Source organism: Penaeus japonicus, unplaced genomic scaffold (assembly GCF_977035675.1).
Source record: "Penaeus japonicus unplaced genomic scaffold, GWHDUDI00000001_assembly GWHDUDI00000009, whole genome shotgun sequence".
NCBI lineage: Eukaryota > Metazoa > Arthropoda > Malacostraca > Decapoda > Penaeidae > Penaeus > Penaeus japonicus.
In genome coordinates this window covers 11,705,129-11,725,128 of record NW_028234411.1, presented here as the reverse complement: position 1 = coordinate 11,725,128, position 20,000 = coordinate 11,705,129, and the positions used below count along the sequence as shown (strand labels likewise).

General features: G+C 37.2%; 1 protein-coding gene across 2 annotated transcripts in view; it reads left to right on the top strand.

Moving 5' to 3' along the window:
• The first annotated feature begins 542 nt into the window (after positions 1-542).
• LOC122260012 (uncharacterized) overlaps positions 543-20,000 on the top strand; it is a 21,122-nt gene continuing 1,664 nt past the window's right edge. The window contains exons 1-17 of one of the 2 annotated variants that reach the window (XM_043027088.2): positions 543-680; positions 3,135-3,309; positions 5,119-5,243; positions 6,392-6,468; positions 11,189-11,314; positions 11,465-11,682; positions 11,844-11,987; positions 12,405-12,596; positions 12,814-12,936; positions 15,567-15,674; positions 15,778-15,858; positions 15,939-16,237; positions 17,375-17,465; positions 17,634-17,713; positions 18,083-18,386; positions 19,140-19,235; positions 19,617-20,000. The exon at positions 19,617-20,000 is cut by the window's right edge and continues 1,664 nt beyond it. In XM_043027088.2, the coding sequence (XP_042883022.2) occupies positions 3,143-3,309; positions 5,119-5,243; positions 6,392-6,468; positions 11,189-11,314; positions 11,465-11,682; positions 11,844-11,987; positions 12,405-12,596; positions 12,814-12,936; positions 15,567-15,674; positions 15,778-15,858; positions 15,939-16,237; positions 17,375-17,465; positions 17,634-17,713; positions 18,083-18,386; positions 19,140-19,235; positions 19,617-20,000 (2,615 nt within the window). In that variant the 5' untranslated portion in view covers positions 543-680; positions 3,135-3,142. The remainder of the gene's footprint in view (positions 681-3,134; positions 3,310-5,118; positions 5,244-6,391; positions 6,469-11,188; positions 11,315-11,464; positions 11,683-11,843; positions 11,988-12,404; positions 12,597-12,813; positions 12,937-15,566; positions 15,675-15,777; positions 15,859-15,938; positions 16,238-17,374; positions 17,466-17,633; positions 17,714-18,082; positions 18,387-19,139; positions 19,236-19,616) is intronic. The other variant, XM_043027089.2, reaches the window with a different exon arrangement.

Below are 20,000 nucleotides of genomic sequence, written 5' to 3'. Positions count from 1 at the left end.
GTGAAAATAAGAAAACCGGTTCGGTATTTGTTGCTCCATACGACCTTGTCGCACGCGGTTCGACCGCCCTTCTTTGAATCCGCTGTCTACGTGGTTGAAATGTACAACTAGAACTGTAACCACTTTACATGAGGATGAAATTAAATTTATGTATACGAATGAATTTCTAGTATAATAAACCAATGACCCAAGTAGCCCTTGGGAAGCTTGGCTACGGCTGCTTAAACTATTTCTTAAAATACTGACTTCTACATAGTACACTGCTACATGCGTATCAAGATGAAAATAGGAAAGTGAGTTTGTTGTTACTTCATAATATGGGCTGGGCGAGTAGACACTTTTCAACAACCTTTGGTCTGTTGGCTAATTAATTGAATCAAAAGAGATCCTCGTTTAAAGGTAACCGTTTAAATCCACTTCCGCTGTAGTTCTTGATGACTTCTATGCTTAAATATCTAGTGCAAGTGATCGACACAATCAAACAGGAGTGTAGGGTCATTAAGCATAATCGGTGCATGAGCAAGTGCCTGAACATTAATATACTTTTTCAAAACCAACCGCGTGATCCCTCCCCGACGAGAGGGCTCCGATCTCCGCCGGACGACGCCAGGAGTGTAAACAAGGGCGCCTCAGGACCACCAAACACTCCACATTTCCTTGGATGTAGTGCTCTGCCTCGGGTATTTTATATTCGTGCTGTTTTTAGTTGGTTTAACTAATAGATAAGGATATGGTGATATATGGTTTAGTCTGAATTATGACTACTTAGGAATATGAAATTAGGAGAATGGTTTTATTATTTTTACTTTGAATTTATATTTGGAAAATGCAAAATAAAACTAGGCTCACAATCTCGGCAGATGACAACTTTCGAGGCAACATTTCCTTAAGTTGCAGAGAATGATATGTTTCTTAATAACTCTCAGCATTCACCGACGTGAATTAACGCTGCTGCAAATCCACAGATCATCGACATGAATTAAGATCAAAGTGTTAGCAGTTAGCAATAGGTGCCTGGAACTTTCATGCCAAATGTGGAGACACAATGACATTTTTACCGAAAATTCAGGGTGTTCATTCTAGATATACTGTGCTAACTTTAACTTTTTCTTTCCAGTTCTTGTCTTATTTATTTTACTTTACTTACATACTTACATATTTTCTTAAGCATACTATTCAAAATAAAGTTTACTAAGTAGAGCAAAAGCCAAACAGAATGAGTAATAGGTAGCATAGTGTATCTCTAATGAACCAAGTGCCAATCATTTAGTAAAAATACCATAGTGTGAACATTTGGTAAGAACCAGATAACCTTAGGAATATCATATTGGGTAATTTTTACCTGTAGAACTGCACCATCAGTTGAATGAAAAAAAAAAGTTTGATTATAGTTTGTCAATTTTTTTCAAACACTATTTTGTCACATTATCTGATACCTTGGGTCATTTAACCCTATCCCGACGGGCCCAGCGATAAGTGGAAACCCCCTACGCCGGGCCTATGCAATATTGCGTCACACTGGTGTTTTGCCCCGTCATCGGGCATTTAGCCGTGTCATATGGGTGTGACGCACAGTCATCAAACGGTTAAAAGTGCCACATGCTATAAAGTAACTTTTTTTCTTAGTATTCTTTTAATCCCTTTGAATGTCAAACCCCACTAGCTTGTCTACCTCCAATTGCAAACAATTCCTGATTTTTCAAGTTTCACTAAGGCAGACTCTGGGCCTTTGATGTTTCAAGAGCTTGATTTCACCAGAAAATGTCTATTTCATTATCGTAGATCAAGTACATACACAAGGGAGAAAAGAATAGTTACAGTATATATGAATGAAAAGAGGCATAAAATTGGGCATATTAAATATATTTAAAGCAATAAAGATCCACTTTGTATATTCTTGCAAGATAGAGAGTGTAGACCTCCCTGATTATCTATCTTTGTTTTGAGGCTCATAGAGTGATTTTCACTCACCCTGTGGGTCCTGTGGGTGAATATACAAACAAAACTATGTACAATGTAAATATATGGCAAAACATGTCTTGTTAGAAATATTATGATGACATGCCATAATCCATTGTGAATGGGTTAAAGACAAGTCTTTCCAATCATGGCTTACCACATCTTTACTTAATACCTCATTTGACAGTGAGTTAATAAAAGCTGGTGGATCTTTAACCCAGCAACTTTTTCCTCATAAATGAGGTGAAAAGTAGTACCCACAAATATATGTAGTAATGAGTAGCAAAATTTTCCTCAGCCACACCCAGTATATCATCCCCATAACCCCATTCCCCTTGCTTGCTATATCTCCCTAAGCCAATGATAGTTCTGTTTCCTACAATGAATATGGTTTTTGTTGCTTTACACATTTTATTTGCACAATAATGGTAATCTATTCCCATTTTTATTCATATGTAATGGGTAGTTATGAGAATTTTTTCAGTTTTGACTCTTACTGTATCTATTTAATATATTCCAATGAAATATACATTTTCTGGTGTGTAAAATCAAATTCTTGAAATATAGACAACTAAAGTTTACCTTGGGGAAACCTTAAAAATCAAGCCATTTTACCAGCAAGTTGGATAGAAAAGCTGGGGGTTTTGTGATTTTTACTCTTGTCGAAGTAAGTGAGGTGGAGATATTTTCTCCTTTACTAGAGCAAAGAAAGCATGTAGGCTTTGGTGAACACTTGAATTATAGCAGATACGTCAGTGGCTTTTGCCTTACTGAGAAAAATGTGACTTTATATAAACTTTTTGTTTTATATTAGATTACCCTTAGTGTTTTTTCTGGCAGATTTGTTATTTTGAACATGGCAATGTACATGACTGGTTGTTATATAAATTACATTTTTGCTTCTCACTGAAGCAACACTGTGTGACAGTATTTAAAGTGTTTCAGAGTAACTACCAACAGACTCATTAATTAGCTAGAACAAATGTTATCTGTGTGACCAGTTTCTTTACAACTTGCATTATAGATGATTATGATCATTTGTTTATTTATTTATTATTATTATTTTTATTATTTTTATTACTGATTGTAACAATCATGATAAACCCTACACTTATTCATTTTTAATGGTAATATTACAGAAAAAACAACTTGCTCTGATTTTTCTTATCTTTCAGACAAGAAAATGGCTGCAGCAGTCTCTCTCAACAGTGACCTGGTGACGAGATCAGTCAACTTCCATGGTCATGCACTCCTTAAGCAACTGACAACAGACCACCCTAAAGATATCACTCAACTAAATCTAAAAGAGGTTAATTATGCTGCCTATAAAGCTCATCTTTTAGAATTTTGGTAAGTATATGAGAGAGAGCGGGAGAAGGACAGGGACAGGGAGCCAACCACATGGGTTGAGTCTTGGAGAATACCAGAATAACTCTGTACATCCTGTACTGCTCGTTCACCTGCCTACCTATCCTCATGCATACTTTGCCCTTGGTCACCCTCCACAGCTTAGTGTCCTCACAATCATCTACCCTGGTCCTTGACTTGGCACATGCATTGACAAACCTCTGTGCCATTATACACGTCATACACATGGACAGGTGACAGGAGAGGAAGATAACAGATGGGGGAGTGTGTAACACAAACCTTTCCAAGATTTTATATTTCTTTACACTAGTTTTGAAGGTTTATCTATATTTATTTTCTTTTTTTTTTTTCTTGTTTTTTCTTCTTTTTCTTTTCTTTTCTTTTCTGTTTGCTTTTCATTACATGCTTATGATTAAATCAATTAAATACAAGGAAAGGAAAGCAGGTTATTTACCTGGTTAGAGAAAAAAATTGGGAATGAATAATGAATTTTAAAAGATAGGTAAAGAAAAGTAGTAACAGCAGTAACATCATTATACGAGAAATTATACAAATTACAAAAGAATAGATTAGTAGAGCATGCATAATTCAGGCAGTAGACTTGTCCAATTTATGGAATTTCAGAGCAAAAACCTAATTTGATATAAATAATGGTCTGATAAGAAAGCTTTTATTTCAAAAGAAGAATAAAAAAACCCTAAGAAGAAACACTAGGTTAAGAAGACAATAACCTATTCAGTGAATTGATTGATATGAGCATACTGACCACAAAGAAAACCACACTGCATAAACTAAGAGAAGGAAATCATCTTATTTAAAAGATAAAATTGCACCCCAATTATCACTTATTTGAGACAAACCAATGCAAGAACACTTGCAGATAGACATAGCAGGGCTTAACCCATTCGAGCCGGTTGATGTGCTGACACGTTTTGTGTTTTTTGTGTCAGACACCAGGGATGAGATATGAGGGCAAGGCCGGTGCTCGGGGTGAGCGAGCGGGCAGCCCAGGCTCGCAGGTTGTGCGTCCGAGAGTCTTGAGGCGTTAGGCTTATGCGTTCGAAAACCCTGGTATTGCAACCGTGCAAAGCCGGAACCGCCCCGGCACGAATGGGTTAATACACTTAGGGGTAAGAAAGAAAAAGGATAAGGAGGCCCAAGTATATACTTGAATTGCTTTGAAGACATCATTGCCAATATTTTCTGTGATTTGAGCAGCAGAACAGTGGAACCTTCAATATCGGAATGCCAAGACAAGAAGGTGATGGACAATTTCTTACAAGCATAAAGTCTATAAGAGTCTTCTCGTGGTATGATAGAGGCTATGGTTATCTGGTAGGAACTACAACCTCACTATGAGAATCAGCACTGTCCTTAGGAAAGCATTTGCAGGGCGTACTCAACCTGTCTTGGGGCTGAGTTAGGAGGAAGAAGTCCATACTTGACAATTCTGAACTAATTCTGTCAGTCGCCTCTAGCAATCTCTGGAGAGGTCAGTTTTGTAGGCTGAAGCTTGGCCACATGATCAAGTGGACTGAAGTCAGCAGCATGACTTGACTTGGGCCACATGCACCATTTTAACCAACCAAGAGAGAGGAGGCTTGAAGAATAGAGATGGAGATCTAGAAAAAGACATCATCCAGGGGGAGCAAAATATTATGCTGACGTGATAACACATCAACCGGCGCAAATGGGTTACATGTTATTGAATAATCTCTTTAGGGAGATGCAATTTTTAAAAAGATTTGTCCTTTTATTGTAGGAAATGACTTTTACTTCTTTTTTTTACAGCAATGAACGTAAAATGCATACAAAGGAGCTCCATGACTTCATTAGCAAGAAGGCTGAGCATCTATTTGTCTCCAGCGAACTATACCCATGGGTGGAAGAGGATATGGATGAATATGGCGTAAAAGGTAAAGTTACTTGTGATGTGTGAATGTGATGTTAACATATTGGAACATTTTCCTTCTCTTCAGTCCCTTCAGTTCAGGCACATTAGTCGACTACCTTCACAGCAACTCATAAGTCCTTATTGTACATTTTCTGTTATGTTCATAAGTCATTCTTCATCACTTCAAGAATCATGTAAAATCTATTTATTTGAAGTTTCCCTTTTCCTCATTAGATCCTTTGACAGTTTTTAACCTCAAGTTGGTCTGAAGGATCTACTGTTGACTCTCCTTTTGCTAGAACTTGTCTCTTGTATTCTGTGTCATCAACTGACCTGCCCTTCAACCATTGCAATACTACAGCACCCACTACCAAACTCAATCTTTACTAATAAATGAGATTAATCTACCAAAATGGTCCTGCCCTCCAGTGCATGTCACCTTCTTCTTTAAAAGTTAAAAATTGTAAGTAAAATCATCCTATGGAATATCAGAAGTAAAACCCAAGTTTTTTTTAGTAGAATTGGAAGGAAAAATATTTTTAAAAATTCTCTCATTTAGGTTAATATTACCAGTACAGAATGTTTTTACTTTCACTGACCTGACTTAGCCATCATGGGAAAGGGATATCAGGGAGATGAGATTATTCTTTAACTTCCTCTTTGATTTAATTTGGACAGTCTCTATTTGGTAATAGTGTGATGAAATGATTATATGCCCCACTCTTTCACACTTATCTCACCATAGAAAATAAGTAAGTAAATATATTATATTTAACTTATCCTGTTTCTTATGCCAATAGCTTAAGAACGACACTTTGCTAGGGCCTATGTTTCACCACCTGTATATAGTTTTCAGTTTTACACAGTTAGGATACACCTTTGGAAATCGCACTTACTATTTTCAAATCCTTTGGTCACTGAGGGTTGAGAGATATTTTCTTTAATTCATACATTGCTCTCCAGTTACTCCTTTTTCTGGGGAGTGTAGATATAGTTGAAAGTTCTTTTTTGTTTGATGTCCAAGAATCACTTAGATTTATTTATGTTTTATTGATATGTCTCAAGGCGTTATTTTGTTTTTAGTGTTATCAGTAGTAGATTATCTTTTGAATAATGATTTTTTTGCTTATTGAATATGGATGATTGCTGATATTGTCTGTATTCTTTCAGATCGATATGACCATCTTCCACCTTTAGAGTATTTTTGGAAACTGTCTAAGAAAGCAAGAGAGGAACTGTTCTACAAGGTATGCTATTTTATCTTTTTCATCCAGGGATTATTAGTGGATATGACTAGGGATTATTAGTGGATATAGAATTGTGAGTAAAGAAAATATATGATCTAATGGTAGTAAAGTAATGGTCAAATGATCAAAAAACTATATCATGTCATACTATAGTCATCTCATTGTCATAGATACATGACAATGCAGTATCATGCTGAAACATGATACTGCACATTAACTCAGTAACAATGGGATGGTTTAGGTTCAACCCTCTGTGCACATGATCACCCAGATTGTCAGTTGTACAAAGACTGTTACAAGATATCACATCCCCAGTGGCAAGTGCTTCCACCACAAGACATGATATCACGTCACTCAGTGTTAATGCATTAAAGGCCTATCACAAATGACTTTTGTGATAATTTTGGACAATAATAATCTTGTCAGTAATCTTATCTTTCTAGTCTCAGCACTCATAAGGATGGACCAGGATCCATTTTTATTTTTAAAATTCTATTTTTATGCCTGTACTATGTGGCTAAACACTAACTTTTATATACCAGGCAGACAAGCCTGATTTACAGTAAATGAAAAAGGATGAGATTTTCATGAGTACCCAATGATGTAATTGTATTTTTTTGCAGTACTTCATCTAGCCCTATCAAATATAAAAAAAGTGCTTATTTTTACTGAGGAAGAAGGTTTAAAAAATATCAGTCCATGATAAACTGCTTACTTTTGTACATGTTTATTTGTTATATTTAACTTGTGGATAGATGGCATCGCAGGTTTGAAGATGGGTGGCATCCCATAGGTGCCAATAGTCGTTATGGCATATTTGATATTAGGGGAGAGTGGATTGCTGTTTTTCTCTATTACTCTATGAGTAATGCAATTATAGTTGCTACAATTACTGTAGTTTTCACTAATATAGCCAAATGAAGTCACTCTTAGCATTAAACAGGATAAATATTCTAATTTGCAAAGCTGGAAGATGACTCTTTGGTCAAGAATTGTCCTAACCTGATAATGCTGAGGTGGTTTTAGCACTGCCTGGACTTAACACCATGGTATTTCGATATGGTATTTAGAAATGTGTAGGCCAAATGTTTTGGACTATTTGCCCGCTCGAGCCACTACCACCCACTGCACACACAATCACCTGGCGTGCAGGCCATACAAAAAGCCATTTTGTGATATTGTGTCCCCAATGGCATGTGCTGTTACCGCATGACACAATATGATGTGTGTGTGTGTGTGTGTGTGTGTGTGTGTGAGTGTGTGTGTGAGTGTGTGTGTGAGTGTATGTGTGAGTGTGTGTGTGAGTGTGTGTGTGAGTGTGTGTGTGAGTGTGTGTGTGTGTGTGTGTGTGTGTGTGTGTGTGTGTGTGTGTGTGTGTGTGTGTGTGTGTGTGTGTGAGTGAGTGTTAACCTGAATACCTGATTTCGGGGTTTTTGGTTATATTGAGGTATATAGTTTCCATTTTTTTCATGAGCTCTAGGAAGCTTATGATAGACTGATATAATAGTATATACTCAATTTTTATTTATCATGTGGAGTATGCTCTATGTAAAGGAAATCTGAGGGGTAAATAGAAAAATAAAGATATGTTTTGGATTTTTTTTATACATGTGATGCATATGCCAATGATGCTTTTTTGATGTCACTATTTACTTCTAAACCAATCAAGTCACGTAACAGTTTGTTTTTTTTGAAAACTCTAAAAAGACACTTCCAGGGCCATCTAACATAAAAAATATCAAGATACCTTTTTAAAACATGGCAGTAAAAGCATGGTTTTCTTTATGACTATCGTGACATCAGTATTATGCCAGGAATGGGAAACAAGCTGAGAGACAGGCCTAAACACACTGACTTACAAAGTTCATCAATGATACCTTATTATTATGAGGATGACAATGAAAATGATGATTGTGATAATGATTATAAAACACTAATAATGATGTTGAGTGAGTAACTCAGTCACTATCAGTCATTTAACCCATTGCATACGAGTGTCATGACATACATGACGCAGGAGCTTTGGCCTGATGATGGTTGTCATGACATTCAGGGATTTTGGATCACTGTGATATTTTATTGTTTTATGAGTAAGGAGTGAGTGATGATGACAATTGTAGTCATTATTACTATAATTGCTGTAATATTAACCCATTACTGATGGGGGATAGATTCACTTGTCCATTTTCCAGGATGGGTTTTATTTCAGAGCGAGGCAACTTCACACAACATACTTTGACTTTTCTCACTCTCTTTCAGTCACTCATTGTAAAACTAGATCCATTTTTGTGTTTTATTTTTTGTGTTTTTCATTGTGTTTAGGGACTTATATGTGCCATAGGACAGGCTCTATCAATGCTACAGTTGACCAAGATTGTAGTATATGATCCATATCAGCTCATTTTCTTTATTCTCTGTGTGATAGAAGTATTGTTGTTTTAAGGGAAAACATTTGTGTGCTGTCATGAACGAATGCGAAACATATAACCATCTACAATGAAGATAACATGAAGAGGTAGGGAAGAGGAAGGAAAACTGTGCTTATGACTGTGGGTGCCACAGTATAAGGCATCTATTGGCACAGGAGCATATTTTAGACACAGGATATGGTTTGAATCACCTTCCTCTTCTCATTATGCCTGCACATCCTTCATCGGTGGTACTTTAGAACAAGAGGTAGGTAGAACAAGAGGTAGGTAACTTGCTGTGTGCCATCGCTCTATAAAGATAGTGCTTGCTAGAGACTGTGGATGGGTGCCATTCATGGTTCTCTGTCCTGCTGGTGCTAGAAGAAAGTGGTGCCATCTTGGTTTTGGATGTTAGGTTTGCTTAATATTACAGTAATTATAGCTATTATGTCTGCAATTATCATCTTCACTCAATCCTTACTCATAGCAAAATAAGATAGCATAGTGATCCAAAATCCCCAAATGTCTTGTACGTCATGATGCCCGTTGTCAGGTCAAAGCTCCTGCATCATATACGTTATGACACACATCCGCAATGGATTAAGCAAAATGTGTTTCATGTGACATCCACTTTCTTCTAGCACCAGCAGGAGAGAGAGCCTTGAATGGCACCCATCCACGGTCTCTAGTAATACTATCTTTATAGATTAATGGCACACAGCAAGTTGCCAAACTCTCGTCCTAAAGTACCATTGATGAAGGATGTGCAGGCAGAACAAGAGGAGGAAGGTGACTCAAACCATGCCCAGCATCTACAAGGTGCTCTTGTGTCAGTAGTGATGCCTTTTACTGTAGCACTCACAATCAAAAGCACAGGATTCCTTCCTCTTCTCTACTTCTTCATGTTATCTTTATTGTGGATGGTTATATGTTTCTAATTTGTTCATAAAAGTACACAAATACAAAAAATAAAGTTGGTTTTTGTCCTCCCATAAAACAGTAATAATTCTATCACACTGAATATAAAGAAAATAATGAGCTGACATGGACCCTGTACTACAATTTTAGTCAATTGCAACATTGATGGAGCCTGTCATATGATGCACGTAAGTCTCTCAATACAATAAAACACACAAAAATTAAAACACAAAAATGGCTCTAGTTTAGAATGAGTTACTGAAAAAGAGTGGGAAAAGTCGAGCCTTGCCTTGCTCTGAAATAAGACCTATCCTGGAAACTGAGCGAGTAAATCTATCCCCCGTCTGCAATAGGTTAAGGTTCATTTCGCCATGGCATGTATATGTGTCATCTTGTGCCATAGTGTTGATAATGATAATGTTAACCCCTTAACCCTTTCCCGACGGGGCACTCGCTACGCGAAGTCCCCTATGCCAGGCGATTGCAATATTGCATTGTAATCGTCACAATCGCATGACGCCCCGGCATCTGGAGTTTGGCCGTGTCACACGAGTGTGACGCACCGTCGTCATAGGGTTAACAACGGGTTACTAGATATCACGTCTAGTGGTATTTGGGCCACACGCCGGGGACACGTTATTTTGTCCAGCCCGGCGCACGGGAGGAGCCAGCGAGCGAGAATCCCAACGCGTTAGGCTTATGCGTTCGAATGTCCTGGAATTTTGGTCTTTTTAAGCTGAAATGGCCCCGTCAGGAACGGGTTAATGATGATCAGAGTAATAAGCAATAAAACTTTTCCATGAAAATCCAATGAATGAGGTAAGCAGGTAAGGTCAGGTAGGGCTAGTACTGACACATAGGTTATTCAGTGCATTTGGAGCCCTGTGTAAAAAGTTAATAAAACAAAACTGTGAGTGCATTTGGAGCGCTGTGTAAAAATTTAATAAAACAAAACCATTGTGTACAGTTCATGTTCCCAGCATCAGTAATAATAGGCTGAGTGTGAATATGCTGGTGCATTTACATAGATCAAGAAGCCAGGGAGTAACATCTAAAGATAAAAGAATTAGATGAATCAGAGATATAATCATGCAAATGGAGTTTGATTATCCCATTTACACCTTAACGCATATTTGCCTAAAGCCTCTCCTGCTGGGAAGATAACAAAATGTGCGCAGCCACCTGACGAGAGATCTCTCCCAGCATGATACTGTGCTGCGCCACTTAGACTGCTTTTTGTCATCCCTTACAAAGGTGTGGATGAAACTCGTTGTGAGAGGTTCAGTGCAGCTTCACATTCTCGAGAAACCTCTTGGTGGGAAGTTTTGTAAGCTTGCTTTATTGCTGGCGGCAGTGAAATTAAGCATAAGGTTGATGTGTGGTTACCCTTCCAGAATGTTAAACGTGGAGATCTGTTATTTGTGCAAGTAACAGGCCATGTAAATGAGTTGGTTAGTGCAGTGAGGGTACAGGCTACCATGGGATTTGTAACAAGAGATCTTCATAATACACATATCAAGGTTAGTCTCTTATTCTATATTTTTAAAAATTGTTGTTATGTTATTTTAATCAATTTCAGAATATTCAGTGGAATAGCCTATGAAATTTAAGATATTATAGAGACAGGATTATGATATTTGTAATTTGATATCCTAAACCAAACCTTGCAGGCTCATCTTCGGGTTGAAGATACTGATCCCGAACCTGCAGATTGTGATACTCTTGGTCGATATTTAACTAGAACGAGATTGCTTGTTGAGGTACTGGAGGTTGACCCTGCTGATGAGTATATTCGTGTTGGAGCTAAAGGTGTTGCAATACCTGCTCACCTGAAGGACAAAGTTGTTTTAGGAAAAGCAAAAGTATCTGATCGTCCACCTGTTGTCGAGTAAGTCCATATAAAACTTTTGCTGATTATTTTGAAGTTGAAATTCATCTTGTATCTACTCAACATTCATTATCTAACATGAAAGAATAAAACTTCAATAAAGGATAAAAGTCTCAAAACAAGTTTGTGAATGTAAAGTATATAATTTTCTTTTACAATAGTGTTATGGAGGGAAGAACAAGACAGTGCTATGATGAGTGCTTAAGAAAACTGAAGAGCTTCACAAACCCAAGGAGTGTTAGGCATTTAGCGGGAAAACTTGGAGTGGATATATTTTCACAATCATCATTAATGTATACTTTGAGGTAAGTCAGGTGGTTTACTGCAACTTTGTCATTATTGAAAAATATGATATTTCTTCCTTTTTAGAGGCAGGCTTTGTTTCACTTGATGTGCTATAAATTCATAATTAGCAATGAGGATCTCTCTCCTTACTTCTCCCTTACTTTCCCACTCTTACTTCCCCTCCACTTCCCCTGCAACTTCCTTAGTTCCATTTTTCACTCTCTCCAACTCTCCTTAACCCTATCCCTCAATCTTTCTCACTCCCAGTCCTGACTACTACTCATTTCTTGTTGTTCTTTCTTTTCATCCTTGTTGCATCTCCTGTTCATCCTTGTTGTTCTTGAATGGAAAGGAGGTTAGATATTGTGTAGTTTATCATATTAGAATAGGATTGTTAAATAAGGATAAGAGGACTCTGATGCCATTGTCTGTTGCAGATCTAAGTTCCCAGAGCAAGAGATGTACAAACCTTTAAGAAGAGCACAGATGGCACGATGGGCTCACAAATCTGTGGCAGAAGGTGTAGCCTTTTTCAAAAAAGGTCAGCATGAGGAAGCATTCCAGTGTCTTGGAAAAGCATTGCATATTGATGAAGAGAACGTAGAGGCATATGTGGCTAAAGGAGCTTTGTAAGTTTGAAGTCTGCATTTTTTTTCTACGTTTTTACTTAGTATAGATACAGTTGAGAGATAGACATGTAATGCAATGGAATGTTATACTGGTTTACATACAAAACAAGGTTCAAGTGTAGATGTTTGGAACCTACTGTGTCACAGCAATCAGCAATTTGTTTTTGATAGAGGAACATATTATTTATTTATTTTATTTAACCTTTTATCTTTTCAGACTAGCAAATTTGGGAAGGTTTGAGAAAGCTGTAGAGGACTTTCAGAAAGCTTTGAAATACAATCCAACTCACAGTAATGCTCGGAAATATATATGTGAAACACTTGTTGAACTTGGTAAACAGTAAGTATAATGTGTTTATTTGAAGATCTAATATTCAGCTTTCCTCAAAAATTTATGTGGACCTGTGATCTGAAAGTCATAAGAAATGTAATAAGATTTAGCTTTTCTGAGCTAGGATATCACAACCTTAACCCTTTGATGACAGTGCGTCACACCTGTGTGACACGGCTAAATGCCTGACGGGGTGACGCACCAGTGTGATGTTCCTGATGCAATATTGCATGGGCCCGGCATAGGGGGTTTCCACTTATTGCTGGGCCCATCGGGATAGGGTTAAGGCAACCTTTGTTCTGCTAGAGATGCCGCCTCAGAAGCAAGAATTACTTCATGAAAAAGTATGCAATTCTTTGTAATTGAGACCTGGTGCTTATTGGGGAATAAATTTAGTCACTGGAACTACCTATTTGAGGATAGGAAGTTTTTGGCAAACTACCTATGCTTAGAAAAGAACAGACTGGAGTTGTGGTCTCCTTAGAGGGGTAGGTATGCAGCTCCTCTTCTTGGCAGTACAAAGGCCAAAATAGTACCAATAATGTAGAGGAGGAATGACAACTGATAGATATTTGAATCAAGAATAGATGTGAAGGCAGAGTCATTTATTCAGTGGATTCCCTATGATTGAGTTCTGTCAAAGACAGAAACAAACTTGATATGAAAACTGTATAGTAGATGCATGAAGAATTAGTTCTTTTTGGTTGAACTAGTAGAGCACCAAGGGGTCACAAGAGAGTGGTGGACCAAGCTTGTCCTTGCACTCTCAGGGTTGGATCTTATCTTCCTGGGTTGAAGCAGGGATGAAATGACTTGGCCTGGGTCAGGTCAAGAATGTTGCCAGCCTTGCAACTTTACAAGGTCTTGTTGAATGATGTGGAGGTAGATTTGGGTGTAGTACAAAAAACAGTACCTTTTGGATCATGGTATAAAGGATGTGCTCTGTAAATGTAAGAATCATGATATTGCATTTAGTCTGTATTCATATGAGGGCAATAGCGGAATAGCAATTACTGAAAGTATAACAAGTTACACAAAGGTCAGAGCAGAGTTCCATTTTACTTCTAATTTTTGAATCCTATGAAGACACTTGTGAGTATACATAGCCAATATATGATATACCATCATATTATTTATATACACACATATACACTATATTTCTATATTTTGAAAATTACAGTATAGCCATTTCTCTGCTTCTAAAGTGGCACAGAAATAGGTAAATACAGAAATAGTTATATTGGCATAAATCAGGCCAAAGTCAAAATGAATAGAGAGGTTATTGAATATGGTCAAGGTCTTTATTGCTGTGATTTTTTACCTTCATGTTAGGTTAACCCCATTCCCGGGTGGTGCTTCTACCTACGCGCCCATATGCCGGGCCGATTGCAATATGCATTGAAATGAATCGTCACAATCGCATGACGCCACGGGAATTGGGAGTTTTTTGGCGGTGTCCCGCGGGTGTGACGTCATTGGGATTAACCCTTTCCCGACGGGTGCACTTTCTACCGCGAAGCCATATGCCCGGGATTGCAATTGCATTTTGAAATCGTCAATCAATCGCATGACCGGAACGGAGGTTTTTGGCTGTGTCACACGTGTGTCGGGTGTGGTGTCACGGGGGTCATGGGTTTTTTTTCAATATTTTAGAAATCCCAGATTCCTACATATAATCCCTCTCATAAGTACAATTCATAAGTGGGCATATTTTTGATAAATTCAGTATTCAAGGAAACCTGTTTTGAGTTACATAAATGGTTGGTATGAGAAGAAAAATGCTTGTTGGAGGTAAGGTTACAGGAGACCATGAGTACTGGGAGAGGTCCTTGTCATTCACTAAAGTCAACACATAACTGTTCAGTTCAGACACTGGACCAGACCTAGGAAGTAGCAGAATACATGTTCATTTTATAATGGGACCAGTTCATAAGAGTTTAAATGTATGCTACTGTGATGGGTGGCTGAGTGTACACTATCACTAAACTATGGTATCCTTTTTTGTTTTCTTATGGTAACAATAATCACAGGTATGAGGTACCTCTTATGCATGTCTATGGAAAAATCCCAGATACAGAGCAATACGATGCGACATACCTCTGTCAAGGCTCAGAAAAGCTATAGGAGATATTAGGCCACTAGCCTTATGGGAATATATCGAGATCCGTATTACATCACACAAGTCAGGTTAACCCATTCATTCCCCGGGGGGGAGATAGCCTGAGCAAATGCCCAATGCACGGATTTCGTTCGAATTTAACAATCTTAAACAAATCAATGCTGGCACAAACAATACGCGGGGCGGGGGGGGGCTGCGGAATGCGCGCGCTGTACCACTGTACCAACTGTGGGTTAAGATGTGTGTTTGCATTATTTATAGCATGAAATATGAGTCTATATATAATATATTAGTAAAGTGATGCTAATTAGCATTTGGTATAATAGTTCATCATAGGTGAAGGAATAAATATCTAGTAATTTCATCAGTAGGAAAAATGCAGTTTGAAAAGGATCTGACCTTGCAAAAAGGCCTGTTCCTGAAGGGCTAATTGATATTTGGATGAAACATATATGTGTACATCTTTTAGCAAAGTCTGTTGTCATATCTTATATGTTTTATACTGCTGAATATATTACAGACTTGAAGAAGACCAGAAGACTGAAGAAGCCGAGAAAAAATACAAACAATGTCTGGAAATCAATTCTACGCACAAAGCAGCCAAAGATGCTCTTAGTGCCCTTGAAAGGTAAATTATATTTTTGCTGAAGAATATATGCTCTTTAATATGATCATTTTATTTCTATTAGCCTGATTTTTCTTAGTTATTATAAAGAGTCTCTGTTTAACAGGAAACTTGGACGAGTGCCAGAACCTGAGGAACCTCGTACTGTTCTTCGTGATCTTATTGACATGGAAGAGGAATTCAAGAGGTAAGACAGGTACACACACTCTCTCTACAGATATTCTATATCATTCATTTTATCTTGCTAATGTCTACTTTTGTTGTCAGGAAACGAAATGATTCTGAAAGTAGCAATAAAAGCTCTCGAGCAAGATCTCTGTCACCATTATCCAAGAAAATGGCACAACAGGAGGGTCAGTGGCACCCCCCTCCAAACATTAACACCACTTCGTCATTTCTGGGTACCACTTCAGTATCCAGTATGGGAGGTAGTCTGCCTGGTCATGAATATACGTATCCTGTGGCTAATTGGCAGTCTTCAACAGTAACACCAAATATGGGCATGATGGGAGTTATGCCTCCCTTGAATGTTCCTCCACCAGGTTACCCGCATTATCCTGTGCAAGGTTAGTTGATACCCCCGTACCCAGTTACAAAAAGGATCTAATATTTCAAGCTTCACTCAGACAAATTTTTTATCGTAGGGATTTCAAGATCTTGACTTGACACACCATGAAAAAGTATATATCTCTCTCATATGATAAGTACATACAGCATTGTGGAAAAACAAAGTTTAAATTAGTTAACCCTTGAGAGTGTGAAAAAAGAAGATTCAGTTTTTAAACTGATCACATAAAGCAATAATTTGTTTAAACTATTATGTAAAGCAAAAAGAATGAATGTGTATGAATAGTAAAAAGAGGAAAAAGCAAGTTCCTGGCACAGCAAATGAGGTCCAAGGGAAATATTGTAGAGGATATAAGTTTGGATGTTAACCCATTGGTCGTGATTTTAATAAAATCTGTATGCAGTGGGATGGTGGGCTTACATTGTCTGGCATGGTGCCATGACTTACTCTGCCTTGGCAGCAAATCATGCCATCCACTGCTAATGGGTTAATGGAGATGAAGTGTTATCATGGAAGGGGGAGGGATAGTATGTGGAATATGGCTGGATGAAGCTTGCCAGACAGTATCTTATTTACAAGTTCATGCTCACTGTGTCCCATTTCTCCCAAGAAAGATACAGGATAATTGCACATCAATTTTAACCCATTGTGGATAGAGCGCCTAATGACCTAACTGGGATGGGTGATAAACAACACTAGTGGCACTGGCTGAAAATTAGAGGAACAGGGATTGTGTTTTCTCCACCCTCTGGGTTGTGCAGAGTAGCCCAAACAATATTTTTCCATAAATCCATCATAAAATGTGGGTTTATGCAGACTTTGGAAGCCTGCAGCTCTGGAAGCTTGCAGCTCTGGAGCTAGCATCATTACAGCCATAATACTTGATGACTGTGTGCATGATTCAACTGTGAGCAGATCCCGATGTCGTGTCATGTACGCATTGACACCCATCTTTTAGGCCTAATCGGTGCTGTCATGTATATCATGACACCCATACGCAATGGGTCAACAGCTCATTCCCATTCATAGAAAATAGATTATGAATGAGATTGGATGATTTCATAATGCATTGTTCTTTTTCCTTTATACTTATTTCAGGAAATCTAAAGTTTTACCAAAACTTCAACTATTCCAGGTAGCTCATCAGCTGTTCCATGTTCAAATCGTGAAGATGAGGAATACAAGGCTCGTGTAGAAAAGTTCCTGAAGGATATTGAAGGGTCAAGGTAATGTAAATGGGAAGGAATAAGATGTGGTGCAGATCTACTTTTGGGAATTATGGAAATCGGATAATATTTTGAATATTAGATTGAGTAAATTTGATGATGCACTTTATGAATTTCATAATGAATTATTAATGAAAATCTCTTTCAAATTTGGTGTGGGCACCTCAGGCCACTTGAAAAGAAGGATCGAAATAAAAAGAGATACAGAAAAGACAGTGAATCCAGAAGCCGGCAGAAGCACAGTAGAGGTAATAACCATTTCCTTATACTTTAGGTTAACAGTAAGGTAAAGAAATGCTTAGCACACATTTATAATTGCCAAATACATGATATCTGATAAGTAAACAGCAATTACTGCTGAATTTAGTGATAGGTAGATTTTTTTTCTTTCTTTCTTTTTTCTTATTTCTTTTTTTTTTCAATGATTTATAGTACTTACCTGAACATGATTATTTTTCCTGTTGGTTTTATACTTATCTTTTGAAAAGTATTGTCATTTATTATTTTTATTATTTTTTTTTTATTATTATTATCCCATTGGTTATATGCTTAATTTTTAAGGAAACCATTTTTATGAGGTCATTTAATTGTGAATGTCTTCCTCAACTTCTTTCAAGAAGCACGCAAGAAGAAGAAGACCAATAAATCCAACAGTAGCTACAGTGGAAGCAGTAGTAGCAGCAGAAGCAGGAGTAGGAGCAGCAGTAGCAGTAGCAGTGACACAAGTAGTAGTGACCAGAGCTACAGCAGTCATAGTAGCAAGAGTAATAGCAAAAGTAAAAGCAGCAGCAAGAAACACAAGCATAAAAAGAGTCAAAAGAAGAAGAAGGAAAAAAAGTCAAACAAAGTGGAAAAGTCGTCAAAAAGGGAACATAAAAAATCAGAGAGCTCAAGTTTGAAAACATCAGAAGTTTCAAAAGTGTAAGTTTCCAGACTTTTGTATTGGATTTTCTAACCCTTTTCTTGAGATGAGTGCAAATATTGTTTGGTTTGAAATAAAGAATTGTTTCTCCTTTAATAGGTTGCCTCATTTCAGTGCTTGAAAGTGGATATAATTCTTCAGCCAATCTTGGAGCAACAAGAACATGTCAAAACAATTTTCAGGAATGGAAGTTAAAACTAAAAAAAAAACAACACCATTGGTGTTTCATATACTTGCAGTTCATCAAAATTAAATAGAAACATTGAGGTCTATTCCATTACAGACAGATGTGGATACACAAAAAACTGTTTGTGTAAATCATCATTAAGTATCATTAGGTATTATTTTTAAAGGGCACTGTATACAGTTTTCTTTGAATATCAAAGCTTCTTATTGATTATTCAGGTAATTTCCTCATCTTTTATGAACCAAAGAGAGACATGGAAAATACAAAGTTATTAAGAACTTTGGCAAAAAAAGAACAGAGGATGAATGTTGGACAGATTATTTACATATGTTTTGTATGTCAAAATAAATATTATTTTATGATAATCTTTTTTATTCTAGTTGTAAGGTATCATGAAGGATCATATAAAGAAATTTAGTTAGTAAGGATGAAAATAGTGTTGGTTTCAGAATCTACTGTGAATGAATCATTCCAGGTAGGAACAGTTTTGGTGGTTATTGCCAGTGGAATACAGAATGGTATTAGAAAAACCACAGTTCTGGAGATAATTCATTTTGCTTTTCAGGGAAGAAGAGGCTATTCCTGGACTTGACAGTTTAGAAGAGAAACTGTCTGCATACTTTAAAAAAGTAGAAGCCAGTCAAAGGGAAGACTCTGCAAAGTAAGTTTTGCTTTTTATCTCAAGTCCCAGAGTATGGTTTACCAATCTGTCATGCTAAGTAGAAAGACCTGATTTATTTGATTTAAAACAGTAATAGTAGCTCTTGTATAGAGGGGTTTGTAGAATATTTTTGTCATGAATCATTATTTTGTGGCCCTCCTATTATATGTGAATAGCAAGTAGTATAACATATATAATGATTAGAATATAACTTTGTGATTAAACCCATTTCCTGTTCCTCATTCTACTTTGGTAAAGTTTAAGTATGTGGTCCAGGTTTGTATTTGATATACAGTGTGAGATATATTCTGAAAAGTAATTAGTTGACAGTTTTTCATAGAGAATATCACAAAATTGATATATTATCTTCTTTCATTGCAGAGACTCTGAAATTCAGAATGAAAATGAAATGAAGAATTATAAACAAGGTATTTGCATGTCCTTAAAACCTCAACAAATTTCTGTGTCAACATCGTCTTTCAAGAAGGTACACCCAGCCTTTAGAGAAAGTGATGAGGATCTGGAGGAGAATGCTTCTCATTTCATTGACATGGCACGAAAATGTGGTAAGCTTGAAAAACTTCAGCTTTCCCTGAAAATTCCAAAATCTAATTTTGAAATAAGTGAAATAATACCTGCAAATAGTAAAGAAAGATCAAGGTCTCCTGGGGGAAAGACCTGTCACTCCAAGGCAGGATCACACAAGTCTTTTTCAAGATCCAGAACCAGATCACGATCTAATTCAAGAAACAGAGAGGAATCACC